General features: G+C 52.6%; 4 protein-coding genes and 1 long non-coding RNA gene across 9 annotated transcripts; 3 read left to right on the plus strand and 2 right to left on the minus strand.

Moving 5' to 3' along the window:
• Positions 1 to 1,077, plus strand: Ltb4r2 (leukotriene B4 receptor 2). The gene has a single exon (XM_075948919.1). It carries the CDS (start codon positions 1 to 3, stop codon positions 1,075 to 1,077), a length of 1,077 nt encoding a protein of 358 aa, XP_075805034.1.
• On the plus strand, positions 90 to 5,562 carry Ltb4r (leukotriene B4 receptor). Its single transcript, XM_075948920.1, has 2 exons — positions 90 to 3,681; positions 4,338 to 5,562. Exon 2 carries the CDS (start codon positions 4,347 to 4,349, stop codon positions 5,385 to 5,387), a length of 1,041 nt encoding a protein of 346 aa, XP_075805035.1. The 5' UTR covers positions 90 to 3,681; positions 4,338 to 4,346; the 3' UTR covers positions 5,388 to 5,562.
• On the minus strand, positions 5,463 to 22,241 carry Adcy4 (adenylate cyclase 4). Of its 3 annotated transcripts, XM_075948917.1 has the most exons (26): positions 22,128 to 22,240; positions 21,684 to 21,874; positions 20,034 to 20,231; positions 19,773 to 19,934; positions 18,909 to 19,058; positions 17,989 to 18,131; positions 17,473 to 17,584; positions 16,723 to 16,850; positions 16,446 to 16,604; positions 16,085 to 16,217; positions 15,743 to 15,916; positions 12,525 to 12,559; positions 12,322 to 12,408; positions 12,113 to 12,182; positions 11,551 to 11,648; positions 10,753 to 10,837; positions 10,506 to 10,643; positions 9,825 to 9,935; positions 9,408 to 9,592; positions 9,119 to 9,203; positions 8,597 to 8,755; positions 7,633 to 7,779; positions 7,246 to 7,353; positions 7,022 to 7,136; positions 6,437 to 6,561; positions 5,463 to 6,360 (listed from the first exon to the last, which is right to left on the minus strand). In XM_075948917.1, the coding sequence occupies exons 2-26, from the start codon at positions 21,840 to 21,842 to the stop codon at positions 6,214 to 6,216; spliced, it is 3,213 nt and encodes a 1,070-aa protein (XP_075805032.1). In that variant the 5' UTR covers positions 21,843 to 21,874; positions 22,128 to 22,240; the 3' UTR covers positions 5,463 to 6,213. The 3 variants fall into 3 exon arrangements, with proteins under 3 accessions (XP_075805032.1, XP_075805031.1, XP_075805030.1); XM_075948916.1 differs by having other exon boundaries at positions 19,773 to 20,231; positions 21,684 to 21,869; positions 22,128 to 22,241; XM_075948915.1 differs by having other exon boundaries at positions 19,773 to 20,231; positions 22,128 to 22,241.
• Positions 15,508 to 25,411, plus strand: LOC142835472 (uncharacterized). Of its 3 annotated transcripts, XR_012907887.1 has the most exons (9): positions 15,508 to 15,566; positions 15,981 to 16,102; positions 18,018 to 18,239; positions 18,666 to 18,768; positions 18,898 to 20,291; positions 22,594 to 22,726; positions 23,605 to 24,153; positions 24,361 to 24,546; positions 25,261 to 25,411. It is a non-coding gene; the product is annotated as an uncharacterized LOC142835472 (long non-coding RNA). The 3 variants fall into 3 exon arrangements; XR_012907886.1 differs by having other exon boundaries at positions 18,018 to 18,768; XR_012907888.1 differs by lacking the exons at positions 15,508 to 15,566; positions 15,981 to 16,102; positions 18,018 to 18,239; positions 18,666 to 18,768; positions 18,898 to 20,291 and adding an exon at positions 22,318 to 22,417.
• Positions 23,113 to 26,864, minus strand: Ripk3 (receptor interacting serine/threonine kinase 3). The gene is made up of 10 exons (XM_075948918.1): positions 26,747 to 26,864; positions 26,397 to 26,537; positions 25,974 to 26,283; positions 25,410 to 25,561; positions 25,243 to 25,289; positions 24,876 to 25,043; positions 24,730 to 24,797; positions 24,190 to 24,519; positions 24,018 to 24,069; positions 23,113 to 23,440 (listed from the first exon to the last, which is right to left on the minus strand). Exons 1-10 carry the CDS (start codon positions 26,764 to 26,766, stop codon positions 23,292 to 23,294), a joined length of 1,437 nt encoding a protein of 478 aa, XP_075805033.1. The 5' UTR covers positions 26,767 to 26,864; the 3' UTR covers positions 23,113 to 23,291.
• Positions 26,865 to 27,257: the final 393 nt, after the last annotated feature.

Below are 27,257 nucleotides of genomic sequence, written 5' to 3' on the forward strand. Positions count from 1 at the left end.
ATGTCAGTCTGCTACCGTCCGCCTGGGAATGAGACGCTGCTGAGCTGGAAGGCCTCGCGGGCCACCGGCACCGCCTTCCTACTGCTGGCGGCATTGCTGGGACTGCCGGGCAACGGCTTCGTAGTGTGGAGTTTGGCGGGGTGGCGACCCACTGCGGGGCGGCCGCTGGCGGCCACACTTGTGCTGCACTTGGCGCTGGCCGACGGCGCGGTCCTTCTGCTCACCCCGCTCTTTGTGGCCTTCCTGAGCGGGCAGGCCTGGCCCCTGGGCCAGGTGGGCTGCAAGGCGGTGTACTACGTGTGCGCTCTCAGCATGTACGCCAGCGTGCTGCTCACCGGACTGCTCAGCCTGCAGCGCTGCCTAGCTGTCACTCGACCCTTTCTGGCTCCCCGACTACGTAGCCCGGCTCTGGCCCGCCGCCTCTTGCTGGGGGTCTGGCTGGCCGCCCTGGTGCTCGCCGTTCCGGCCGCCGTCTACCGCCACCTCTGGGGCGATCGCGTGTGTCAACTGTGCCACCCATCGGCCGTGCACGCCGCTGCTCATCTGAGCCTGGAGACCCTGACTGCCTTCGTCCTGCCTTTTGGAACAGTACTCAGCTGCTATGGCGTGACGCTGACGCGTTTGCGGGGCGCGCGCTGGGGCTCTGGGCGACACGGCACACGGGTGGGTCGTCTGGTGAGCGCCATCGTGCTGGCCTTTGCCTTGCTCTGGACCCCCTACCACGCGGTCAATCTCTTGCAGGCAGTGGCTGCGCTCGCTCCACCGGAAGGGCTCCTGGCCAGGCTTGGCGGGGCGGGCCAGGCGGCGCGCGCTGGAACTACAGCCTTGGCATTTTTCAGTTCCAGCGTCAACCCGGTGCTCTACGTCTTCACTGCGGGGGATCTGCTGCCCCGGGCGGGGCCCCGGTTCCTCACTCGGCTCTTTGAGGGCTCTGGGGAGACCAGAGGGGGCAGCCGCTCTAGGGAGGGTACCATGGAGCTCCGAACTACACCGAGGCTGAAAGTAGTGGGGCAGGGCAGGGGCAATGGAGACCCTGGAGGCGGAGGCAGGATGGAGAAGGACAATCAGGAATGGTAGCCAAGACCTCAAACTCGGGACTTCCCTACCGCTTTCCATTATTCCTGGAGCTCTAGGGTAGTTGGGGGGATCCTTCTCTGATTGCAGTTTGGGTTTGGCTGGACAGGTTTACTCCACAGGCCCAGATTACTCCAAACCATGGGATTGTGTGGGTGACTGTGGCCTATGTTCAAAACTGGTGCTTGCAGTACAGCCTGGATTCAAGTTCCAGAAATGCTTACCTGTTGCCAGCAGCTATTCTTGTGAAATAGACTGGGAAGCCATCAACTCATAGCTTAAATGTGTTCCTGTTAGTGGTTAGTCATGCCTGTGTTGTACTGAAGCCACCTGCTCTCGGCTGGGAAAGGCCAGGACTAGACAGTGCCAGTCTTCAGTGGCTTTCTGTCCTGTCTCCCCATCCAGGGTACCCGATTTCCCAGGCCCGTCTCTAGAAGCACTGTGAAATTTGGATAGGGATGTATAAAATCCATTCTTAGAGGCACGTAGGAGGAGGAAACCGGCCTGCCAGGGGGAAGTAAATCTGTGCAGTATAAAAGGGAAGGGTTCTGCTTGTCTTCCAGTCAGTGCAGGGAGAGGGAGGCACACGGCTGAAGGGTAGTGCAGGAGCCTGGGGCTGCAAGACTGAACCTCTCCCTCTATCCCCCTGCTCACCCCCACACCCCTCCAAAAGCCACCAGGCCTGTGGGGAGCCTCCGGAGCCAGCACACTTTGCCAGAGGAAGCATGAGGGTTGATGAGGAGGAGGTGTGGAGATGGCTGGAAGATATGGAAAACTGAAACAATCATTCGGGAAGGTGGCGCCTTTCCTTCCTCTGTCTTTTCTCTCTGCTGCCTTCCCTCTTCCCAGGATGCTAGCTGTTCCTAGCCTGTCCCCATTGCTTCCTAGCCTCCACCTCTGGAATCTCCCTATTATCAGATCTAGAACCTGAATGACACTTTTGATTTGGGTGACAGTAGAAGGCAATTTTTTTTTCTTTAGGGGACAATGCGGACACACATATGACCGTTCCATCTAGTTGTCTCAGAACATTCTTATTAGCCCTGAATTTCTTATTCCTAGACCCTTCAGTCCTCGGCCAACTGAGGTGGCTGACCTCTCAAGTGGTTACTCTGGGCTCTTCTTCAATGGCTTTTCTCACCCTTCAAGCAGAGGCCAAGAGAAAAAAAAAAAAGAAAGCCAGTCTCCAGGGTCATGCTAAAAACACTGGAATTGGTAATGAAGTGACCTCTGACCTAGGGAGGAAGTATGTTTAGAGAGCCTGGTCTCTGGGGAGACTGCTCCCAAAGGAAGATGGAGCAGGCTGAGTGAGGGCAAGTGCAGCCCACCATCTGCTCAAAATGGTTCTGGATGGCCCTGGAGCTCTGACCCAGAAGCTTCTGTCCACGAACACAGAATTCTTCCTAGCCTGGCATTCTGGAGCAGAGGTTCCTGAACTTCCTGTTTTAAGTGCTTCACCTTACACAGCCGGTGTGGTCAGAGAGCTCTTCCTCAACTCTGCCTTCAGTTCGCATTGTGGTTTCAGCCTCTTTACATCATATCCTCTGCTTGACAGTTACTGGGTCAGCGCTGATCTGGCTTTCCTCAGTGTACAGCAAGTGAGGGCACTGGAAAACATAAGGGACCTTGATGGCCACCAGTAAGCTTCTTATCTTTCCTGGCAAGTGGCAAGTTAAAAGGCAAACAGCAAGGCTGTAAGGATGTAGGGAGGAAGTGGTACCAATCCTTGCCTAGCACCCGCTGAGAAAGTCCATCAGGGTTACTATGTGGTAAAGTGGGCAGGGGAAAGGGGAGAAAGCCATATTCTTCTCTCAAAAAGAATGGAGAGTTGGCTAACTTGTAACGGGAGTTGCTGGAGATGGCTTTGTCCCTACATCCTCACCAAGATCATGGTCTGACCTGAAGGCAAGAATAGGCTGCTTCCCCCTTCATCCACTTTTTGCGTATTCTCATTGACCCCCCCCCCCCCCCGCCGTGTGTGTTGATCTAGTGCTCTCTCAAGCTCATATAGCCTAAGGTGGCATTGACACCAATATGCTGTTTTTATATCATGATATCACCTAACCCACAACAATACATAGACCAATACATATGATTCCCGTGAATCTAAAAACTGTACCATGTCCACATTTTTAACATGAAGTACAAAGATATTATTTTTTTTAAACCAGCAGTCTCATTCTGAGCCTATGTCCTTGCTTCCTTCGCCTGTGATATAATCCCTGACTCTGTTCACCTCTCCAGTCCAGACCTGCATTTTTAGACCACACCCCAGCCAGCTCACTCCTGGCACCCCTCTGTTCTAGTTCACCAGCCTTTCCTGGGTACTCCTCAGTTAGCTCCACCCCAGGAGCGGTCCTCCCTCTGGGCTGCTCTGGAACACAGACTGTCCCTCCTTAACGGTGAAGGAGGGTGTGGGGCTTTTGTTCAGCCCTCACCCTCAGAGATGCATCTTCCCCCTCCTCTGCTCTGTGGTACTTCCTCTCTGGCAGATTTAGAAGCAGGACCAAGACCCAGCACTAGGACAGATTCAGGAATTCTCTGTCCGACCACTTTGCCCTGACTCTAGACGTGGCACTGACTTCTGATCAACATCTGGAAAACCTTGTAAGTATCCTAGGAATTGGATGGTGTGTGTGTCTGTCAGTGTGTTGTATATGAGTGTTTGAGTGTGAATATGAGTGTGACAGTGTGTTGTGTGTGAGTTTGTGTATGTGAGTGTGTCCGTGTGGCAGGTGTAGCTGGGGACACGGTGAGAAAGAATCTCCAAAGAAAGTCTGACCTGTGTAAAAGGACTTGTTCTTAGGGCCTGTCCACTAACCCCGCCCTGTCCCAATCCTCCCTGGTGCACGCTGGTCAGCTCTTGAGAGAGTGGGTAAGTGATCGGAGAAAGTCACCAGTGCTCTGCGGATAGCGGCCTCTCAGGAGATCAAAGAGCTGGTCTCTCATGGGATTCAGCCGTGGGGAGGAAAGTCGTCCAGTCTGGTGCTGGGTTCCCGGGTCCCTTAAGAGAAAGACGGTGAAACGCGGCTGTTGCTGTTTATTTTGCAACAGGGCTTGTGGCGAAGAAGGGGCCCCACAGGCCAGTTAGGAAATTAGTCTTCCTATTCAACCAGGTCTCTTGAAGACAACGGGGTTGACAGTGAGGGTGTGGTGTATATTTGGAGGAGATTTTGGAAATCAGAGTATTCATATTCATGTGATGAGGTGTCAAGAATTCTTAGACTTTCTCCTCATGGGTGTGCTCACTTCCTACTCTCTAGGTTCTTTTGATGGCTCCAAACACTACATCTCCTGCAGCACCTTCCTCTCCCGGTGGCATGTCTCTCTCTCTGCCTATTGCCCTGCTGTCTGTGGCCCTGGCTGTGGGGCTTCCTGGCAATGGCTTTGTGGTGTGGAGCATCCTGAAGAGGATGCAGAAACGCTCCGTCACCGCCCTGCTGGTGCTGAACTTAGCTCTGGCCGACTTGGCTGTGTTGCTCACTGCTCCCTTTTTTCTACACTTCCTGGCTCGACGCACGTGGAATTTTGGAGTGACCGGTTGCCGCCTGTGCCACTATGTTTGTGGAGTAAGCATGTATGCCAGCGTCCTGCTTATCACCATCATGAGTCTGGACCGCTCATTGGCAGTGGCCAAGCCCTTTGTGTCCCAGAAGGTGCGCACTAAGACGATTGCCAGATGGGTGCTGGCAAGCATCTGGGTGGTGTCTTTTCTGCTGGCTACACCGGTCATTGTGTACCGTTCCGTAGAACGGCTCAACAGGACTCTGATCTGCCGGCCGTATTATCCCAGCGACGGGCATATGGCCTTTCATCTGCTTTTTGAAACCATCACTGGCTTCCTTCTGCCCTTTCTGGCGGTGGTGGCCAGCTACTCTGACATCGGACGCAGGCTGCAGGCTCGGCGCTTCCGTCGCAGTCGCCGTACCGGCCGCCTGGTGGTCCTTATCATCCTGGCCTTCGCCGCCTTCTGGCTGCCTTACCACCTGGTGAACCTGGTGGAAGCCGGTCGCGCGCTGGTGGGCTGGGACAAGGCCGACTCTGTGGGGAGGCATCTGAAGATGGCCCGCTACGTGCTCATCGCGCTGGCCTTCCTGAGCAGCAGCGTGAACCCGGTGCTGTATGCGTGCGCGGGCGGCGGCTTGCTCCGCTCAGCGGGCGTGGGTTTCGTAGTCAAGCTGCTGGAGGCCACTGGCTCTGAGGTGTACAGTACCCGCCGCGGGGGCACCCTGTGCCAGTCCCAGAAGGCCACACCCGCCTCCCCTGAGCAAGGTCCCACCGAAGCCTCCATGACCTCCTCCACCCCCTCCTGAGTGAGGTGAACTGTAGTAGGTTGGTCTGACCCACTTCTGTATCTGGAGAACAGGTTGGGGACTGGACGCAAGAGGAAAAGAGGGAAGGGTGGGGGGAGTCAGGGCCAAGAGACTGTATGCTTTGGTCTGGCTTCTGCAGGCAGCTTTACGATTAAAACTAAAGTCTGAAAAAAGCTTAGCCTGTGAATGAGGTGTACATTATGGGGCACTGGGGGATGTTCATTGGTTTCCAGAAGGGACCACTCCGGTGGGGTCCCTCTCAACAGTTCCCCGTGGTTTGCAGTTTTGGAAGGAACACATGGGCAGATAGAGCTCTCTACCTTCCTAATTCGGAAATAGGTGACCTGCAGATCCCACTTAGAAAAACACACTACTGACTCCTAAAGGAAATATTAAAGGGGTTCGTTGTGTGGCCCTAGAGTCATGACTCAAGGCACCTTCTAAGAAAACCAGTTCTTGTGAAATGTCTTCCCAGAACTTGGTGGTACGTATCGTTGATGATGTAAACCTAACATCCTCTCAGGAGAGTCCTGGGAGAAGGTTTTCCATCTCTTCATCTCCCAAAGAAGTCTGGGGACTCAGGCATCAAATCCCATCTTCCAGAATTCTGTTCATCAGTACCTGCCATCTCTCAGAAGCCATGCCGAACCCCATAAACAAGATGTCCCAGAATGAGAGGCCTAGGAAGACAGCTCGGGAAGAAACTGTGCCACTGAGGAGCAAAGAGGCGATTTCCAGCTACCTCAGCAGCTTCTGGTCCATGGACTGATTCAGATGCCCAGTAAACGTTTTATTGAAGATCTTAGAGGAGGGGTTGCTGAGGTGCCTAGGGTGCTGAGGGAGATCCAGTTCTTGTCAGGTCTGTGTTCAGGAAGTACGTACAGAGTTGCCCTTTGCCTTTGACCTTGATGACACCCCGGCTGTAGCATATATACCCTAGGGATTGCAGGGCCCTCGCTGTCTCCTCAGTCACCTGCAATTGGAAGAGGGGTAAGGGAGCGTAGCCTTTCCGTGCTCCCTCCCCCACCCCTACGTCATAGTTCTCTCACTTGGATCTTGCCAAGGACTCCTGTGCTCTCCATGCGGCTGGCCACATTCACTGTGTTCCCCCAGATGTCATACTGTGGCTTCTGCGCCCCAATCACTCCTGCTACTACTGGTCCATGGTTCAACCCTGATAAGAAATGTGGTAAGGAGGGACTTTGATGGGGGCGAACTTGGAAGAAGGAGATTAAAGGAGATGGGTTAGTAAGAGTCTTTTTTTTTTTTCTTTTGGTTTTTCGAGACAGGGTTTCTCTGTGGCTTTTGAGCTTGTCCTGGAACTAGCTCTGTAGACCAGGCTGGTCTCGAACTCACAGAGATCCGCCTGCCTCTGCCTCCTGAGTGCTGGGATTAAAGGCGTGCACCACGCCGCCTGGCTTTAGTAAGAGTCTTAGAGGTTGGTGGAGAGAGGATTGGGGAAGGAAAGGGAAGGGAAGGGTGAATGTCTTAGCTCTCAGATAGTGGCCTTAAGCTTCAGGCTGGAGAGCAAGTCTGGAGGGAGGGTGTTCAGAGATGAGCTGGAGAGCAGCTAAGGAAGGTCTTAGGGAGGGGAGGGGAGGTACCACCTTGCCCCAGCAAAGGAGGCCCCTCACCCACACGAAGGCGGAAGTTATTGAATGAGTGCTTGTTGATGATATCCAGCTTAGACCCCAGGGCCACTGCGAATTCCACCATGGTGCCCAGATGGCTGCAACTTCGATCGGCGTCCTGGTAAATGGGTCCACCCACCGTGATGGGCAGAGAAATAAGTCCGGCTCCTGAAAACGCCCACCAGTGGAAGCCCCCCAGGAGGGTTGACCGGAAGGGGTTGCTGTACCTGCTGTGTATCCTGTCCAGACGTGGCGTTTAAGCCTGTGGCTGCCATGTAGGTGCTGCCAATAGTTTTGATCTTCTCTACTCCACTGAACTTTGGCTTGGAGAGCAGCTGTAGAGAAAGAGGCTGTGTCCCCCTCTCTCTTGCTCTCACCACTCCTTCTCCAAAAGCCTGCCCAGGCCACTGGAGGCTAAAGGACCATGTAGGGCTGGAGATGGTGGTGGGAAGGAGGTAGTTGGCAGCGTGCAATGAAGGGGTAAAGCTCAGAGGTCGGGGAGGGTTGGAGAGGTTGGGGAGTAGAAGTGGCCGAATGGTCAGGAGAGGAAAATGTGAGCAAGAGCTGGTGGGGGGGGGGATCCAGAATTTGGAACATGGGGTCTTGTATTGCACCTCATCAAAATCAGCAATTATCTCATTGAGCAGCCGCAGACACTCCAGGCCCTCATGGTTGATGTTTGATTCAGAGTAGAATTCCTTAAAGTCGGGGACCGATGCGAAGAGGACACAAACGCATTCATACGACTGGTGGTAGAGATCCTGCGAACAGGAGGAGGGGGAGATGCTTAGCCCCTGGGCCAGCAGCTTCAGTCCTCACCCAAGGGAATAAGTCTGAAGAGGGGTGAGCCAGAGAGCAGCTACTGCACGACTCAGGGTGTGAAGAGTAGGTAGAAAAGTGGCCCCATTTGCAAATTTGGAGTTATGCTTTTTGAATTAAATAAGTTTATTGGTTTTGTGTATGTATGCGTGTGTGTGTGTGTGTGTGTGTGTGTGTGTGTGTGTACACGCCGAAGCATGTATGTAGCGCTCAGAGGAGAACTTTCGGGAGTTAGTTCTCTCCTTCCACTTTTAGTGTGTTCCAGGCTATGAAGTATTCTTTGCCCCCTGCGCCCTAGAAAACTGGATTTTATTTTAATTAATTAAAATTTGCTTGAATGGACACATATGGATAACAGCTACCATATAGGGTGTTGTAGAGCTACAGGGATGGGTGGCGTGCTCCTCAGACCATTCCCACCACTGTTTGACTCAGGCTTCCGAAAGGCGTGACATGGCCATGACTTGGAAAGATGCTTGCCTTCCCCTCACTCCCACCCTCTGGCCATGGGCCTCCTGCATGGTAGGCAAGCTCTACCAGCGAGATATAAGCCCAGAAGTTGTTCTTTCTAAACAAAAACTGGAAGCACAGATTTTGTGGCCACCAAGGACAAGCCCCAAGACTGTGCTCTGACAAGGCAGGGGCGTGGGTGGCCACTAATCCACTGTCTGGGGACCCCAGAAAGGATGGGAGAAGACCCAAGATTCTCATCCAAGCTCAGTTGCATCTGGGCCTCTGGAGTATGGGGTTGGGAGTCACCTCATTGCGCCGGTTCTGGCCGATGAACTGAGGGGCCACGTGTGCCGGGAGTACATTCTCCAGGAGGAGCCGGGTCAGGTTCTCCATTGTCTCAGTCTCCTCTCGCTCCCGCCTCAGCTTCTTCTTCCACAGGAAGTCCAGGCGGCAGTAATACTCATTCTAGGGTGACAGAGCAGTGTCCCCAAGACCCCCAGCTAGCTTAGAGTTAAGGTTTAAGGTACAACTGTCCTGGAGGGAGGTGGCTTTTAAGATCTATTTCAAATTAGGTTATGCAGAATGAGCAACAGACATTGTTCATAGCCATGATTTTTCTTAGATTTGGGGACAGGAGAGGGGGGTGCTGGTGAGAACCTGAGGGGCTTAGAGAGGGAAGAAGTAAGAGTCGGAACACTCTCTTCTAAGTTTCAAATGGACATACTACTCGGGCTCAGCCTTGAAGATGAGACAGAAAAGTTACCAATATGAGAACCCAACCTCAGCCATTCACATGGAGGCCCCAGAGGACCGAGCTGAGAGATATACCTGCCGAGCCAGGACAAGGAGCGTGAAGAAGAAGATGAAGAAGTAGATAGCTCCCATCAGTTTGGGTTCCTTCAGCACCCCTGGCCTGAGAGATCAGAATCAAGATTGTTGTTCCTTGCTCTGCCCCTTCCTGATGGCCTCCTTCCTGCTCCCAGTGCCCAAAGAGCCCTCAGCACCCCTCCCTTTTGCCTTGTGGGTGGTTCAAGTCTGCGAGGCAAGGACAGCTCTGTGTCCTGTCTTACTCACTCTCCCGAGGGCTTGTGCAGATGTGCCCTGTGAGTGTGCTTACCTGGAGTCCAAAGGGCTTTGATAAAGCTGGGCGATGAGGCAGTCGGACAACCAGGCGTAGGAGTGCAGAAATAGGGAAGAAGATGCCACCAGCCACAGCAGAAGTAGCAGCAGTTTCAGTTCAAAGCTCATGTGCAGAAAAACGGAGCAGGAGAGGAAACCCAGCACGCAGCAATGCATAGAGTACTGTGGGCCAGGCAACGCAGTCAGAAGCATCCTCTAGAGACCACTGGGAGAGTGCCCACAGCTCCTGTTCTCCCAGGGCACAGGGCATACCGGGCAAATCGAGATATCATTCATGAAAACAGACACTGGCTATGCCTACTGTCCTGGATGGAGTGTTCTTTAGCTTATGAGTTGGCAGACTGACGAGGAAGGGTATGGGGAGAGAGACTCAGGGCCGTACAGAAACACTCACCGGGATGCTGATGAGGGGCAGGGATCCTGGCAGCTCCCAGGAAGCATTGGAAGCCATGGAAGATGCATTGGAAGCCAGGAAAAGGCAGTCTGATGGCACTGGCAAGAAGAGCTGCAGAAGGAGATGGGTGGAGGGCAGGTGAACTCCTTGGGCTGTGACTGAGCAAGGAATGGCTTAGAACCAAACTCCTATAAAGAGGCATATTCTACTCCTTCTGACAGATGAGAGAGCTTCCGATGGGTCCTTACTGGGAGGAGGGGCTGTGAGAGATGTCACGGATACTAGTATGTCATCAAACCAGTGTCAGTTTTTGTCAACTACTTAACCCTGTAGGCTGCCTTTCTTCCTTCCCTCTCTCTTTCTTTTTAATTTGTCAGGGGGATAACTCCTATTGAGTTCTAGGAAAAATTATAAATTCTGTAACCTTCAGCCAATAAGCTAAAAATGATGAGTGCCTACAGAGGAAAACGAAAGAACATTCAACGAAGTGTTAACAATGAGTATGCCTGGAGGGTAGGATACACACACACACACACACACACACACACACACACACACACACACCTCCCAGCATCTTTTGGTCTTTTTTCAGCTGTCATTTTAGATCCAGGGATTCCCTTTCAACCCCACAGGTCCAGTATGTCCTGATGGTGGTAGATAGAACCCCCCCTTTGTCCTCACCAGGCTGGCGATGGCCATGGTGAACACCAGGAGGATGGTGGCAGTGCCCAGCGCTACTCGAAGTCCTGGCCGTGTGGCCACCAGGACAGACAGTGCAGGCAGCCAGTGCAACATTTTGGGACCTTTCTGGACACACTTCTGTGGAAGGAGAACAGGTGTCATAACTACAGGGCCGGGGCTCCTTCTTCAGGCCAGGTCATGGCTAGGGCTCCAGCTTGTCACTCCCCCTTTTCCCAGACCTCCTTACCGTCAGATGCTCAGAGAAGCAGACGAAGAGGAGGAGAAGGAAGAGGAGGAAGGTGATGCTATAGGTGATGGCCAGAGCTGGGGGCCTAAGAGAAGACAAGAGGGGGGCTTTGAAGTGCCAGAATGAGCTCTGGGGAGGGGGCTGTGCTTGCCATCTGGTTGGGAGGTGGGGTTGGGGAAGGGAAGTAGTCTCAGGGATGCAGAGTAGCTGCTGAGGAAGGGCGTAATGTTCTGGTGTTCTGGGAACTAACTTAAGTCCAGAGCAGAGTTTCAGCAGAACAGGAACTGATAAAGTTGGAACAACATTGGAGGGAACAGAGGATTCACAACCGTGGCCATGGCTGAATCAGCCTCTGGGCTGAAACTCTTTGACCTCTGAATGTTGAGTGAGACCTTATTCTTCCAAGCAGTGGCCTAGGTTTGAGAGTCTATATTATAACTCAATCATTTGCTGTGAGAGTTGGGCTTGTTGATGAGAACACAATGCCCTTTGTGGGGATGTTGCTATTGTTCAAAGAGATAGGTAATTGAAAGTGGTCTTGTATGTACAATGTTTTTTCCAGTAGCGAGGACTGAACCTAAGGCCTCATTAAATGGATGCCTCTCTCTGCCGCTCGGTTACCCCCCTAGCCCCAGGATGTACATAAAGATGAGGACTGTGATTACCTCCAGAGGATGTGGGTAGGTGTCTGAAACTCGGGGGAAGGTGCCAACAGAAGAAAGTGTAGGTCATGGGTCAGGAAGGGCAAAGGGTTCCGTATGGGAGAGCCAGTGCTGTTGTTGCCTGGCGCGATCTCACCTGCTTGTCACCAGCATTTGGATAGTGAAGTTGCATAGAAACACCAGGAAGGTGCAGGCTGTGTAGTACTTGAAGGCAGGGAGTGCAGAGAGCCGATACTGGAAGCAAAGGGATCGATGGAGACAAGGTATTGGTGTTGTCCATGGCTGGGGAGGAAGCAAGCCTGGACAAGAGGTGGGTCTCTAGCCTCACCCTCCACCCCTCGGTTCATCTATGTAGCCCCCACGCATTCTTCAAGATGTCCCCACTCTTTTTATTTCTACCAAATACCTCAGCCTACAGATGACATTTTTTTTTTTTGGTCATATCCTAGGTTGGCCTCAGGCACACTACGTAGCCCAGGATGACCTTGAACTCGGGATCCTTCTGCCTTCACTTCCTAAATGCTAGGGTTATGAGCGCGTACCATGACCCCTGGCATGACTTTCCTAAGAGAGGCACAATCCCCTCATCCTAGGGTTCAAAACTATGCAGACCTGGGAAAGACAGGCAGGGAGAGAAGTCCTAAGCCTTCCCGGGGCCAAGGCTGGGAAATCTTTTGTTGCTCTGTTCTCCATCCCACCTGCTTCTCCATCTCCGGATCTCTGAAGTACAGGGTCAGGAGGTTGAAGTCCTTCGACTGCTTCCACTGTCTGGTGTGAGGCGGGAGGTGGCGAGCACCACAGAGGATGGGGGAGGCCGGGGCAGAACAGGTGGAGGTGGTCGTGAGGGTCTTTCTCTAGGAAAGCTCCCCACTTTTCGCCAGCAACCCCAGCCCTCTGTTTTCCGTACTTCTGAGAGTTGAGCTGCTCGATGACCTGGAAGAACTTGGCGTCCCCGGTGTCCAGTTCATCATCTAGTCCCCGAGGGGCGCGACTCCTGCACAGTGGCAGCCAAGCCAGTTACCACACAGATCCTCAAAAGTGCCCAGATGAAGCAGTCCCCAAGGAGGATTCACCCAGTGAGCCCCACTGTCAAAGGTGAGGTTTCCTCACCGGTCCAGGCTCCGCTGGGTGCCGAAGGCCTTTTCCTGTTGAAAGAACACATGATGGGGCTGTGGTGAATAATCCCCCTTCACGAAGACAGGCTGTAAACCTGACTGAATTTTCTACCTCTGTCCTTGACCATGTGTGCCTGGCCTGGCTGCTTCTGTCGCTGCTAATGGCCCGCTTCCGACTCTGTACCAAATCCTACTGACCCAGGAAGGATCATTTCAAATTCTATTTCCTCCTAACTCTATAGACTTCCAGGGTCCTTAAAGTCTTTGCTGGCTCTTGGAGATCATCTATTTTTTTTATTTTTGTTTTTTGTTTTTCAAGACAGGGTTTCTCTGTAGCTTTTGAGCCTGTCCTGGAACTAGCTCTTGTAGACCAGGCTGGCCTCAAAATCACAGAGATTCGCCTGCCTCTGCCTCCCGAAGTGCTGGGATTAAAGGCGTGTGCCACCACCGTCCGGCTGGAGATCATCTTTTAACTGGGCAATCCTTCATCCTATATTTGGGTGCCTGTTAGTTGTGTCTCCTTAAAGACTGCATATTCCAGGGCTGGGGAGATGGCTCAGTTGCTCTTCCAAAGGTTCTGAGTTCAAGTCTCAGTGACTATGTGGTGGCTCACAACCATCTAGTGGGATCTGATGCCCTCTACTGGCATAAAGTCATATATGCAGATAGAGCGTGCGTATACGTAAAATAAATAAATAAATAAATCTAAAAAGACGGCAGATTCTAAAGGTAGGGACTTTCCCATGCACTCTTGAATGTTAACAAATCCATTGACTTGAATTGAAGCGACTATGCAGAAAATATTGATCCCTCCCTGACTCTTTGTTTGGTCAGCTATGCTGAGCTGAGAGTTGGCCAAGGTAGTTAACAAAGTACAGAGAAGAAAGAAAAGGAAGGGGATTCATCTTGATTATAGTCATACAGTCATTCTCTTCTTCACCAAAAGGCGCACACAATATATGTGAAGTTATAAAAATGGCCAGGTGTAAAAGAGCAATTACTGAGGGAGAAAGGGAATTTCTGTGCCCCCCAGACCGGTACACGAAGTCTGTTGTCTGTTGACTATCCTTTCCTACCCTCCTTGGTTCATTTGATGGTAACAGGATTACAAACAAACCCGGTGTACAGGAGAAACCGAAGGGGAGAATAAGATACTCAAGCCAGGAGGATGGTAGAGCCTCGATATGAGCCCAGGGCTGCATATATGCCCAGGCCTAGCTTTTGTCAACTGACTCCCTTCTGCCTTACGGTACATGAAAGTAGGGGGGAAAATCTACTTGTTTCTGTCTTTTCAAGAATTTTCCTAGTGACTGACACAGAAGCATTCAAAAAACATGAGGGCTAGGTAGGTGTGGCAGCATGTGATTCCAGCACCCAGAAGGCCTGAGGCAGGAGAATGGCTTCCACCTGGGCTATACAGTGAGGTCTTGTCTCAGGCAACAGAACAGTGCTAGGATCAATGTATGGGTAGAATTTTTCAGCACAGTGCTGCTCTACCACCCCAAAACCCCACAATGTTAAGAGTAAGCAAATGCGTGTCTGGAGAGATGGCTCAGAGGTTAAGAGCACTGGCTGCTCTTCTAGAGGTCTTGAGTTCAATTCCCAGCAACCACACGGTGACTCACAACCATATGTAATGAGATCTGGTGCCCTCTTCTGGCGTGCAGGCATACACACAGGTGGAACACTGCATATAATAAATGAATAAATCTTTAAAAAAGAAAGAAAGAACGAGTAAGCAGATGTTTGCCTAGAATACATGCAGCATTGGGTTTGATCCCCAGGGTCCCAGGTGTAGTGGACCACATCTGTAATCTCCACTTGGGAGGTGGAGATCACAAACTCCAAGGACACCTTGGCTACATAGTGAGTTCAAAACCAGATTAGGACCCATGAGACTGGGAGGGAGAGGGGAAGGGAGGGAGGGAGGGAAGGAGGGAGAGAGGGATGGAGTAGATTCATTTTGGGAATCATTAATATTTGACTGAGTTCCTGGGTCTTCAGGGGTTAATTTCTGGGCTGATGAGGCCCTGCTGCAATCAAGAGATACCCTCAAGCAAGCTGTGCCTGTCCTGCACCCCTCACACTGAGCCTTCATAGAAGCCCTCCGGTGAGCCTTTCTATTGCGAGAATTGCACCCAAGCTTGTCTCGTGATCTCTGAGCTTGTGACAGACTCCACGCAACATTCCTTCTGCATCACGGAGACCTCATTTTGCAATAGGGTGTGGGCTCTTGGAGTCTTACTTTCTCTTCCCCCTGCTCATTTAACCACGCCCCCTTTAAAAAACCCATTTGATCTCTTTCTGCACTAGAATGACTTTTGGAATCCTTCCTAGAGCTACTGCTGCCAATGTCCCCCTCATGCCCACTGCTTACTGAGATCTAGAACTGTTTCTGCTGGATTGAAAAGGAAGGAGAGAGGATGGAATCCGGAAGTCTCTGAAGACGCCTCAGAAATCCAGCCAGGCAGAACTAACACTGCTCTGTGTGTGTGTGTGTGTGTGTGTGTGTGTGTGTGTGAGAACGGCGGCTGCAGTATGAGAAAGTGGGAGCAGATATGAGAAAGATAGGGTGATGGGGAGAGTAGGCTGAAATGCAAGCCTAGGCGGGAGAGATTTAAGAGCCTTCGCCACAGGTGGGTCACAGATTAGCTCTAAATCTTACATATAGGCTCACCAGTGACAGGCCCTGTTCTAGCTTCACCCAGACAAGCTGTAAGCCCACTTCTTCCCCTCTGCCACTGCTTTGCCTGCTTGCGACGTCTTTCTTCTCAAGGCCATGAGCAAATTCCCTGCCACTTCGTTTAATAGTGTCTGAGCGCTGAGGAGTAGAGGCAACACCTGGCTTGCTCACAACTTAACTTTGGGAAGGATGAAAGTACGGAATTGTAGTAACGGATCTTGACAGAGGCATTTGCTGGCGGGATGGGTGTGCCGAGTCTGGAGGAAGTGGGGTTACCTATTTCCTTTGGGTGGCAGGGGAAGGGAAGATTGAGGTGCATTGGGCATGGTGAACGGATCTTTCATTATCTCTGAGGTGAGCTGGGAGGGCAAGAAGAGATCTGAACCACTGACCGGGGCAACCAGGCAGTTCAACGCTGTCACACATTACCAAGTGATTCATTGGGGGGCGGGGAGCCTGGGAGTGGAGCCTCGTGACAGTGGAGGCCGTTTTTCCTCAGGCACAGGGGTTTATAACGGAAGTGTACATACCGGAAGTGGAGTGGAGGTGGATAGAGGGCTGTCAACGTGGCTTAAGTGGGCGAAAGGCTTGGCTGCACCCCAAGACTCCAGATAACGAGTCATCAGTAGTGACGGGCGCATCTTGTGTCCCTCCAAAGAAGACAGTAATCCTTTTGCAGTGACCTTCTCATCTTCCTCCTCAGCCTGGGACACGTGAAGTCTGAGAGTAAAAATGAGGTATTTCCCTACTCTCCCACGTTGCTTCTAGGCTTGTCCCATGGCAACTCAATTTCTGGCATAGAAGGAAAGGCTGGTCTTGCTGACTAGGTGGTTTGCTTGGTCCACTCTGCGGGGTCCAAGCTGGGCTATTACCCGAGGATCGATGACCAGGTATGTAGGTTCGCCTAGCTCCCGAAGGTATGGGTCTCGGTGTTCCGTGTCTGCATTCTCCACAGCATACGCCCCTGCCAGCAGAGCCAGGGTAGCCCCTGTGATATGCACCCGTCTGGAAGGAAGAAGCAGTGACAGTCAGGAGGGACAGCCTCAAAACCTTCAATTTCTCTCAAAAACCATTCCCAGACCTGTGCCTTCAAGAAGGGCCCCATGTTACAGGAAGTGCCTCCCAACAACCCCCAATCTCCCCAAACTTGTCTTAGAGACTGTAAACAGAGGAGTAGCAAGTGGAAGAGTCAATCGACCTTTTGTTGTAGCTGCTCCAAGCTCCACGTCTTACCCTGGCACGCCGCCAGCTTCCATGTGATTGGCCAATGTGACGTCATGGGACCAGACATCATACTGCCACTTCTGTAGCCCGATGACTCCACAGAGCACACTGCCCGAGTGCACGCCCACACGCATGTTGATGTCCACACCAGTGGCTACCCGTATTTTCCTGAGCCGGGTGTAGGACAAGCTTAGTCCTGCCCGGCTCCTCCTTTTCTCAAGGAGTACTGTGTCATCCTGCCTCCCACATTCCCTCCAACAGCCGTGTCTCGCACCCCCAAACTGACCTGATGGCCCGGCACATGTCCAGTCCCATGCGCACGCAGTTGATGGCGTGGTCTGGCAACGAGAGTGGCAGCCCGGAGACACAGTAGTAACAGTCTCCCAGGATCTTGATCCGCATGCATTCGTGCTCCTGGGAGTATGTGTGTGGGTGTGTGGAGGAACCTGGTTAGAGGCCAGAGGGGGTAGGAGGGAGTTGGGAAAGGTGGGGAGTAACTGAGGTATTCCTGAAGAACTTCTGGGATTGGAAGTGTCTGGGTCAGATCTATGGCCTCCCTTGGAATGGGACTGACTGAGGTCCCCTGTACAAGGTCTTTAGCAGAAGGAATAATCAAAGGCTGGAGGGTCTATGGTTCTCCCCAGTTTGGGTATACATAGGGTACATTCATATCGGTCTATGTTAATAGTGTCAGGATTGGGGGACATAGAGGCAAGACCCCAAGCTAGGATGTCTGATTATGTGCTAAACTGAGTTGTCCAAAGCAGAAATTTCTCCCAGAAGGGCCGCCCAAGATCAGAATGCCTGAAAATCTTGGTGCATATCCAGAGGCTTTATGCTAGGGATGTCTGTAAAGTCATGGAGAGGTCTCTCGGGAATGGCGACAATTTCCTGAGTGGGATCCTACTTCTACTGCAGTATCTGGGAGCTTGGCCTGTGCTGTAAGACTTCTTAGAAGATGGGGTGCTTTCCTTGCAAGAGGGTCCCAGTTGGTGGTATTTGAGGGCCCCTGGCTGGGGAGGGAAACCCCTCTGACCTTGGCAATTTGGTCGAACTTGCCGAAGAGCTCGTTGAGCATAAGCACCAGCTCTTTAGGGGAGCACTCGCTGGCTAGCCGCGTGAAGCCCACGATGTCGGCATACAGCACGCTGCATAGGGCGAAGTGTGTTAATGGGGCCAGGGCTGCAGCTCAGGGTCCCTCCCCTAACAGGGCCGGGCTGCAGTTCAGGGTCCCTCTCCCCCAGTGGGGCCAGGGCTGCAGCTCAGGCAGGGTCCCTCCCCTAAAGGGGCCAGGCTGCAGCTCAGGGTCCCTCCCCTAATAGGGCCAGGCTGCAGTTCAGGGTCCCCCCACCCCAATGGGGCCAGGGCTGCAGCTCACGGTCCCTCCCCTAACAGGGCCAGGCTGCAGTTCAAGGTCCCTCCCCCCCAGTGGGGCCAAGGCTGCAGCTCAGGCAGGGTCCCTCCCCTAAAGGGGCCAGGCTGCAGCTCAGGGTCCCTCCCCTAACGGGGCCAGGCAGCGGCTCAGGGTCCCTCCTGGCTTCCTTTCTCCTACCTGACTCCTTGGTGCCTCTTGACATACAGGCTGTGGAAGTTGTTCTCTGGCCGTGACACTTGCACCGTCTGCAGCCGGGCCATGATCTCGGCTTTCATCTCTTGGGCCAGGTAGGCAGGAAGGATGGACAAGAGGAGGTGCTCCTGGAGAAAGTCCCTACGATGACATCCCTTCTACCCTCCTGTGCCCTGTAACCAAGAGCCTCAGCCCTTCCAATTTCTCAGGCTCCCACACATTGCATCTACCCACTGGTATGTATGAGCCCCAACATTTCCAGTCCATCTAGCACAACTCCTGGATCCCAAACTGTCTTGGTCGCTTAGGGACTGAACTCAGTATCAACATCTAAACTTGAAATCTTCCTTTAATAACTTTTATCATCATCATTATCCTTATTTGTTATTATTATTTTGAGACGGTATCTTACTATGCAGCCCTGTCTGGCCTGGAACTCACTATCTAAACCAGAGTGGCCTCAGACTCACAGATATAGGTCTGCCTTAGCCTCCCAAGAGCAGGGATGAAAGGTGTGTGCCACCAGCCACCAAACCTGGCTAAAATTTAATTTTACTATCATTGCACGATGCGTGTGTATGTGGGCGCATGGGCCACAGTGTATGGGTGGAGGTCAGAAAACAGCTTAGTGGAGACAGTTATCTCCAGCTACCTTTATGCAGGCTCCAGGAATTGAACTCATGTCTTCAGGCTTGTGCAGCAAGAGTCTTACCTCTCAGCTGTCTCACTGGGCTTCAATTTCAACCTAGCAATGCTCTTCCAGGGGTGAGTGATAGTCACATTTCATACAAAAGAGGAAATACTTGAGAAAGGTAAACAAATTGCCCAAACCCATCTCTTAGGAAGGTGCTAGAAAACTGTTCTCTCTGAGCTGCGTCCTCTTCCCTCCCTTAGGTCCTCCTGACCTGATGCTTTTTCTCCGTGTCCAACCTCCGGCGTGAGTGCAGGGAGCTGAGAGCCTCCCGGAATGTGGCCCGCAGTGCTCGCTCCATCAGGGCCTTGTGGTATGCTCCCACCACGTTCCCACACAGGAACAACACGGCGTTTGCTGCCAACTGTGGGTAAAGGCCAGACTTGGAGAGTACACCACCCAGTGGGGCTGGGAAGTTTATCTGTATGAGTTCCAAGAACAGAATGAAGAGAGTCCGGCTCTGCAGTGAGGGACCTAAGTATCTCGGGGACGATTGGTCCCGCACTATGACATCCATGGGGTTGAGCGGGTGCCTTTCCTCCTCTATGCGCTCTGCTGTAGACGCTTGGCTGCTGGGCTAACCTGGTCACTCGGGTCTAGATGTCTTGCATGTATATTTCCTCTCTGAGAATATTATTCTATCACGTTCACCTCCTGAGCCCATTCCACCTGTAAGACACTACTCAAGTTAGGATCGCATGCTCCACTTTTCCCTTCAGTACCTGTGGGAGAATCACGACTGATTTCCCCATGACTATAGCGCCCTCTTCTGGTAAAGGCGGGCATGGTGCACCCATCTACCAGCTCCTAGAGGTCCCTATAGGAGGTTTATCTGTGTTGGATTCTGCACTCAAAGTTGAGCCCTGCCGTGGAGTACCAGCTCAGCAAATGCTCAGAGGATTTTTATCAGGGGTTGAGCCGGCTGTAGACTATTACCTGCACTCTTGCTTTTTTGTTTCTTTTTTTCGAGACAGGGTTTCTCTACGTAAAAATCCTGGCTATCCTGGAACTCGCTTTGTGGATCAGGCTGCCTCTGCCCAGTGCCGGGATTAAAGGCCAGTGACTGTTGCATTTTTACCTGTGGTAGCAGAGCTCTCTGTGAGTCAGGCTGCCACCCAAGGTACAGTCCAAGGACCAGCAGATGTGAGAGTGATGAGGTGAGGCCCGCAACAGCCGCATCCCGCATGCCCAAGGGCAACATGGCATATACGGTGAAGATGAGGAAGAGGAAAAACGACACCTGGAGAAGGGTGTGGGAAGCCGAAGGCCTGGGTTTCACTGCACAGGGCCTGAATTTGGGGTCCCTATTCCCCTGCTTCTTAACTGTGATTCTCCTCACCTGGTCCCAGGCGCTCACCACACCCCCAGTGAACAGGAATCCATGGCCTAGCGCGAGCAGCGCAGCCCATATGAGGCCGGAAAGAGGTCGTGTCCAGCGCTGCAGTTGCTGCTCCCGGGAAGCCAGCCCCAAGAGCAGAGAGAAGCCGCCCAAACCACACAGCACGGTTGTCAGGAAGCTTGGGTCTGAGGTCAGCTCCTGTGGATGAAGGATGCATCAAGCAAGATTGGGGAAGGATGGTTTTGGAATTGTCACAAGGTGAGACGGAGCAAGTTAGACGCCGTTCACATCTGCTCTGTAAAGTGTCTTCAACACATGCACACAGAGAAAACAGGGCTGCTGGGACGGCACTGTGGAGAAGGGGGTTTGCCACCAAGCCTGATGATCTAGTTCAGTTCTCAGAATCCATGAGGTGAGAGAAGAGAATTCACGCCTTCGAGTTGTCCTTTGACCTCCACATGTGTGTATTCATGTCCACACACGAACACCCCCCCGCCCCCGCACACACACAACACCCACATACAGCTGAATAAATGAAAAAAAAAAAAAGCCCAGGACCAGACTGCTTGTGTTTTCACATTTGATTGAACCATAAGACATTGCTGAAACCCTACTGGTTTTACCCACGAAGCCCAGCAGTCTCACGTGGTAATGGCTCCGGCCCTCTTTCTAAATCTCAGTTTTGTTGTTGTTTTTTGGGTTTTTTTTTCTTTTTTTAATTGTTTGCTCTTTCAGGTTTGAGGCAGGATCTCAAGGAACTTGGACTGGCCTCTGTGCTGTGATTCCAGACTTGCCTGGCTATTCCCACAGTTCTTACCGCTTAAAGGGGAAACTGTAGCAGGTGCTTGGCATTCGGAGTGAATATCACCCAAATGGCTAATTTGCTCAGGAGGATCCTCCTTCCTCAAGCCATGCGCTAACTTCACAAATATTTACCTAGGCAGCCCAAGTTTCCGCAATTCCTTGCCATCCGAGCTCCGAGATCTGAATACCTGCTTTCCCACTAACCCAGAAGCCCCAGTCACGGTCCCTACCCTTTATTCCCACCTTTTTCTGAACTTGGGGTAACAAGGATTAGCAATACTCAGTCCTTTTTCCCACGTTGGCTCCGAAGAGTGAAAGGAAAACCCGGAACAGAATATTTCAAATTTGGGATTGAAAACCCCCTTCCTGCCTAATATGAAAGTGGAAAAAGGATTTTTGGTGGAGGGAGGAGGGTAACTAAGCCACATCGATGAAAATTGCCTCTTGGAAGTCTGTGGGTACAGCTAACAGCCCCACATTCCCAAACCTGGAGAGAAAAAGTCAGGAAATGAATTCCCCTAGGGATGTGAGTAGAGTTTCCTCTCTGGAAAACTGGAAAATCCGGTGTTGGATTTACCGTAGAACCAGTAGAACAGTGAGATGCATCCGGGACACATTTACCTCCCAGGATAGACCTAGGGAACAAACCTAGAGGGAGGAGGGTTTGGTCACATGTGCCCAGAGTCACAACAATTCATGACGGGTCAATGCTTCTTTTCCGGTTCCCAGCAAAGGCGTTATTAACTAAAAGACCCCACAAATCCCAGTCCTTCAAATAGTCCCAGCCCGAGGCCTGCTCCCCCCCCCTCCTAGAGCAGGCTCCCGCACCTAGCCCATCTCTCTCACCCTGCCGCTGGCCCAGGCGACGGCTGGCAGTGCCACCAGCGTGCATAGCACGATGACCAGAAGCAATAGTAGCAGTGGGTACTGTTGGCTCAGGCTGTAGTAGGTCTCGTAGAAGAGATCTTCGCTGGGAGGTGGCCGGGGACTGAAGAGGCGGGCCATGGTCTCCCCCGCCCTAGCCCGGAGCCCCTGCCCTGGGAACAGAGTTAATAAACCCCACTGCGCTTTTCTTCCTCTCCCGGAGCCACTCTGACCCCAGCCCCTTTTCGAAGCAATAGGATTTCCTGCCAGGTCTCCCTCAAAGGGCCCCAGCTGAATGTGACAGGGCTTCTTGATCCTTCCCACAAATCAGACCATGGTAGTGTCCTAGCAAAAATCTCACTGGAGGGACAGGAGTTGAACCTAACGAGAAGGTGCCCCAGAATCTCCCTCAACCCATTAACTCACTGCTCTGTGTCAAGCTCCTGAAGTTCTCTCAGCAAAGCTAGGCCCCGGGAGGGAGCCTAGGTGGGTGGGCTGGCTGCAGCTCACTAGTGTGAGCCGGCTTGCTAGTGGCTCAGGGCCGAGGGCGACTGGCACTTCCCTCTTGGCGCCAAGGCCCCCTCCCACTTCCCCACGATACAGTCCGGCCCCTTCCCGTGCGGAGCGGACTCCCCTGGCTGCCTCCTATGCTCAGATTGTGTTTTCTAACAACCACCTCCCCTCTTTCTTCATGTGGTCTGTGGGAGACACACGAGGTAATGGAGAGGATTAAGAGGGATGTGTCAAGATACAGTATTTGGAAACGGGGAGGCTGGAAAGGCTGGAAGTCATGCCTGGGAGAACGTGGGAGGAGTGCTGTCCTGGTACCAGCTGGGGCTGGGGTGCGGGTGAGGACAGAAAGAGCATTTCCTTTCTACTTTTGATCCCTCAGGTGTGTCGAAGTGTGAACTCTCCAAACTCCAGCCTTCTCTATAGCTCCTTGGGTTGGTGCTCCTCTTCGTTGGACATAGTTATCAATCCTTGGACTCAGAGAATCAGAAATGCTCCCATGCCTAGAAAGCAAGGTGCGTGAAGTCTGTGCAGTGGGAGTCTGGATGGTCTAGAGAGCCTGGGGCACCTTTGAATTTCCAAAGACCCTCCTTCACCAGGGCCCCAAGCCCAGAGCTCAAAATCCAGGAGAAAGGGGGAGTGGCGACTGTTATCCCGTCAGTTCAGCCTTAGGGTGGCGCCAGTACTGAGCTCTGGAGGAAAAGCTCCACCCTGAGACTGGCGCACCAGAGAGCCAAGGCTCTGCAATTCCTTCCTGCCACCGGCTGGGCCCTGACCTTATATGCCAAGAGGTTGCCTATAACTAGTCCCCAGAGCCCCCCTTCCTGCTTCGGCCAGGCGGCAGCACCATCTCCTCTTCCCTCCCCCACCTCAGACTCACTCATAGTTAACATATTGTGTTTATTGACTTTTGGGAAATAGGTCAAAAATCGGTTTGGGTGTAGGTCTAAATGCTCTCAAAGAATATTGGGGAGCACAGAAAGTGGTCTAAGTCGTCTAAGTCGTTCCGGGATCCTTACAATGTGCTTTAATTCCCTCTATACTGGCTTCAGGCTCCTGCGGGTATTCTCCGAAATCTATTCAGACCCTGCCCCTGCCCCTGCCGCGCTGTGCTGGGCTCTTCTTGGGTAAAGCAGTTCTTGGTAGCGCTGGTAAGCAGCTGCCTGCCATGTAGTTGTTGTTTCCAATCTGCACTCCACAACAGTTCTTGAAGATAACAGACTGTGACCCTTTGAAAGAAAAGGAGGTGGTAATGGGAAGATTCAGTGGTTAGAAAGAAGCGTTTAACAAGCACTTTGGGGAGAGGGGCAGCAGCGACACCTTGTGTTCGCCCTGGGGAGTGCAAATGCAGGGTCTTAGCCTGCTAGTGACTGTGAGCTGGGCCTCTCCACAGAGTTAGAAGAAGCTGAAGAGGAATAGCGCCTGCTGTTTGGGTGTCTTTGATGGAAGACCCTCTGGATTGCCTTAGCAATAAAGGAACTGTGAAGGCTCATGGATCTTGTGCTGGGAAGAGACAGCAGACTCCAGGGCAAAACCAGGTTATGTGTGACTTCAGTGGGATTTTCACCTAATGGATATCAGGTTCCTCATGTCAGGTTCCCCAGCCTTGGGCTGGGACTATTTGAAGGACTGGGATTTGCGGGGTCTTTTAGTTAATAATAACCCAACCAATGAGAAGGGTTGGGTTAGTTGATCTCTAGTCCTTTCTTTCCCCCTCTGAGGTATCTCGACTCTATCTATAGGTGTTGAAGAAGGTCATGGGAAAGTAAAGCAGGGGGAGAGCAAGAGAGGTTGAAGAATGGGTACCTGCTGTTGGATTTGGCCCTGGAGCCCAGGAGGTATCTTGTCTTTCATCTCCCTGCAAACAGCACAGAGTTCTCAGGCTTTCTATTCAAGAGGCTAGTTCCATCACCGTGGACCTCTCAACCCCAACTTTTCCCTGGTAAGGGGGCATACTCTAGTCTTGCCAATGTCTCACCTGATTCCTTTGGGGGTGAGGACCGGGAGCCTCAGGGAAGTTTGGGTTGGGTGTTGGGCCTCTGGAGGGTAGAGTGTGTGGCATTTGGGGAGTTCCAGCCCCTGTATCCGAAGATGTCGCTGCTGTTGTGGCACGCCCAATTGGTTCTTGCTGTTCTCTTCTCTCTGTAAGGCTTATGCCTTCTTCAGGAACTGGTCTGGAGCCCCTGTCCAGATGCAGGTTGTCCAGCATGTCAGAAACTGAGCTTTCTCCAGGGTCATTCATTTCTGTACCTCTCTGGCCTGACAACTTTCTGCTGCTGTTTCTGTGCTGAGACAGATACTGCTTCACCTGCACAGACAAGAGTTGGGAGCCAGAGTAAGTACCAGGGATTATCTGCTGAGTCTGTTACCTGGAGACTCAGGGGTAGGGTGGGGTGGGTGGGGATGATGGTCAAGGATTAGAGAATGGTGACCGGCGAAGATACATTGGAAAGTCAAAGGGGTCACAAGTGCTGTACCTGACTAGCTCCTGGGTGGGAAGGCAGTTTTGGAAACATACCTCGGAGACAGCAGCATCTACCTTGTCCTGTACCAGGCGGTAGGTTTCATTTGTTTTTGGTTGGCAATCTGAAAGACATCAGAGTGAGTGGCATGCAAGCAGGACAAGCTTCCTGATCCTAGTTGCTAGAGAAACCCCCAACTCACCCTGGAAGGTTGGCCTGTCCTTGGGCTCAGAACTCCAGCAGCGCATCAGTAACTCCTTCAGCACTTCCAAGCCAGGAGTCTCAGGGCTGGGGGGAGGCAGCTCTGTCAATAGGGGTCGAATCTGCCTTTCACAAACTGCGTCACGAACTAGTGATGTTTGGTCTACCACTGGAGTGGGGGGTGATAACAATAAAAGATCCATGATATGAGGTCACAGCCCATGGACAGAAGCCGGGAGTGTCAGCCCAGGGAGAGGTGGGGTGGGAAGAGGGCAGCTGAGTAGGAAAAAAGGTGAAAGGCAGGGCTCGGGGCTTTAGGTGCTTCTGGCACCTGGGGTAAGAGTCTCAGAGTCTCTCTAGAGTCTTACACTCAGCTTCTCTTCCAGCCAGCACAGCCCACGCAAGGATCCCAAAGCTGCACAGAAACAAAATGGAGGCTTAGCTGGCCCCTGGAAAGACCGCTTTCCCAGGCCATATCCTTTAGAAGGGCTCAAATAGTATAGAAATTTGGGATGTTTTGGACTGGATAGCTTACCTGTAGATGTCACTGGCTGGGGAAGCAGGCCGGTTGACATTAACCAATAGCTCTGGGGCCAAGTAAGCTAGGGTACCCCCTGAATCCCTGGACCTGGACCCTGACCCTGACTGTGACCCTCCCTGAAATGTGGACAGGCCAAAATCTGCTAGCTGCAAGGGAAAGGAAGAGGGAGGTATTAGATGAAGGGGCCAGACGTTCTTCAGAATTCCCCCCCCCCCTCCTCCAGGAGATGCAGCCTCAGCTTTTTGAAGGTGGTCTTGGAGGACCAGAGGGAAAGGTGGAGTCAGTGAGACTCAAGGAGGAGATCTAAGATGCTGATGGGCAGGCCTGGCTCTAGTGTGTCAGAATTTCTGGGATAAGTCAACCTGGGTCCATGGGGGTGGGGGGCTTTGTGGAATAGGTTTATTGAACTGACCCAGGTGGGTAAGGAGGGCCTCTGTCACCTGATATGACTGATTAGAGATAAAATTCCTAGTTGACCTGGGCAGTCTTGTACTCAGAGGGACAGGCCGAGGGTATTCAACATGTTCCAAGCTTGCAGTAGGGTGTAGATGGGCTGACCTTGGCGTGGAGCTCTGGGTCCAGCAGGACATTGGAAGGCTTGAGGTCCCGGTGCAGGAGCACTGGGTTCAAGCTGTGCAGGTAACACATCCCTAGCACCACTTCATGCAGCAGGCGACAGAGGAGCGGCCAGGGTCGAGGACACGCGCTCTGTAGCAGCCCTGCGAGGGAGCCGTTCTCCATGAAGACTGTCACCAGAGCCGGCCCAGATATGTAATCCCACTCGAGGTCCTCGGTGACCCCAAGCAGGAGCAGCACGTACTGGCTACGCAGATTCGCCATAGCTTTCACCTCCCTGGATATCGCCTTCCTACACTCCGAAAGGGAGTCACAGTCACAGTTGGGTCTGACCCTGGAAGGATCACCCCCCCCCCCCTTGCCTTGCCCCTTGACCAGATCCTGCCTATATCTGGGGTCACTCACGAGTTCACGATCTTGACTGCCACATCATGGCCCCAAGTTCTGTGTTGTGCCCGGAACACTGTACCAAATCCGCCATAGCCCACAAACGTTGGGTTCATCAGTTCATCACAGGGTACAAGAGAGGCCGAGGCACCATAGTTCCTGAGGGAAGGTTCTCATCCAGTAGGGGAGCCCGTCAGCCCATTCTCCGTCTCCCAAGTTCCGCGGCTGAGCGTGAGCAGCGTGTCACCCTCCCCCTGCGGCCCACCCAGCCCCCAGCTTTGTCCCCTGCCTCAGCAAAGGCGCCCTCTGGGTGCGTCCCCCGGTATCCTGTGTGGTTGTGCCGGAGACTGAGGATCCATGGCACTCACCATAACTTGGCAGAAGACATCAGGAGTTAGCGGCTTCCAGGAGTTATGTGCACAGAAAGCGCGAACGACGGTGACAGCTGGGGGTTTGGGTTGAGAGGAAGACAGCGCCTGCAAAGGGTCCAGGCACGGAGGTCCAGGCCCCGAATTCCACTTCCCAGGACGTTCACCCAACCCTACTTTGAATAAGTGATCGAATAACTTCCTTCTTAAAGGAGGTCCCGCCCCCTGGGGTGGAGCAAACGAAAACTTGGGGCTGTTCATTTCTGTGCACCTGCCTCGAACTGTTTCCACAGGAGTAATTGGGCATTGGGTGTGTCACAAAAAAGAAAGAAAGAAAGAAAGAAAGGAAGGAAGGAAGGAAGGAAGGAAGGAAGGAAGGAAGAAAGAAAGAATTCTCACCACCCAGGAACACACAATTGGCTCTCCACAACAGCCCAGTCTCTCTTGGCACTAACTCTGTGTTCCCGGCTCCATCACCTTCCGAACTGGGTTGAAGGGAGAATGAAAACTT

This window comes from Microtus pennsylvanicus, chromosome 15 (genome assembly GCF_037038515.1).
Source record: "Microtus pennsylvanicus isolate mMicPen1 chromosome 15, mMicPen1.hap1, whole genome shotgun sequence".
NCBI classification, from domain to species: Eukaryota; Metazoa; Chordata; class Mammalia; order Rodentia; family Cricetidae; genus Microtus; species Microtus pennsylvanicus.

What these genes read in the sequence shown, in the direction of transcription:
- Ripk3 (XM_075948918.1), bottom strand. Translation starts at nt 26,766, where the DNA reads ATGTCTTCTGCCAAGTTATG. An exon ending in ACCCAGAGCTCCACGCCAAG is followed by an intron (nt 25,562 to 25,973) that starts GTCAGCCCATCT and finishes TTTCCCTTGCAG; the next exon opens with CTAGCAGATTTTGGCCTGTC. An exon ending in GGACAGGCCAACCTTCCAGG is followed by an intron (nt 24,798 to 24,875) that starts GTGAGTTGGGGG and finishes GATGTCTTTCAG; the next exon opens with ATTGCCAACCAAAAACAAAT.
- Ltb4r (XM_075948920.1), top strand. Translation starts at nt 4,347, where the DNA reads ATGGCTCCAAACACTACATCTCCTGCAGCACCTTCCTCTCCCGGTGGC.
- Ltb4r2 (XM_075948919.1), top strand. Translation starts at nt 1, where the DNA reads ATGTCAGTCTGCTACCGTCCGCCTGGGAATGAGACGCTGCTGAGCTGG.
- Adcy4 (XM_075948916.1), bottom strand. Translation starts at nt 21,842, where the DNA reads ATGGCCCGCCTCTTCAGTCCCCGGCCACCTCCCAGCGAAGATCTCTTC. An exon ending in TAATTGCTGATTTTGATGAG is followed by an intron (nt 7,354 to 7,632) that starts GTGCAATACAAG and finishes CTTTCTCTACAG; the next exon opens with CTGCTCTCCAAGCCAAAGTT. An exon ending in CTGGACAGGATACACAGCAG is followed by an intron (nt 7,137 to 7,245) that starts GTACAGCAACCC and finishes CCCATTTACCAG; the next exon opens with GACGCCGATCGAAGTTGCAG.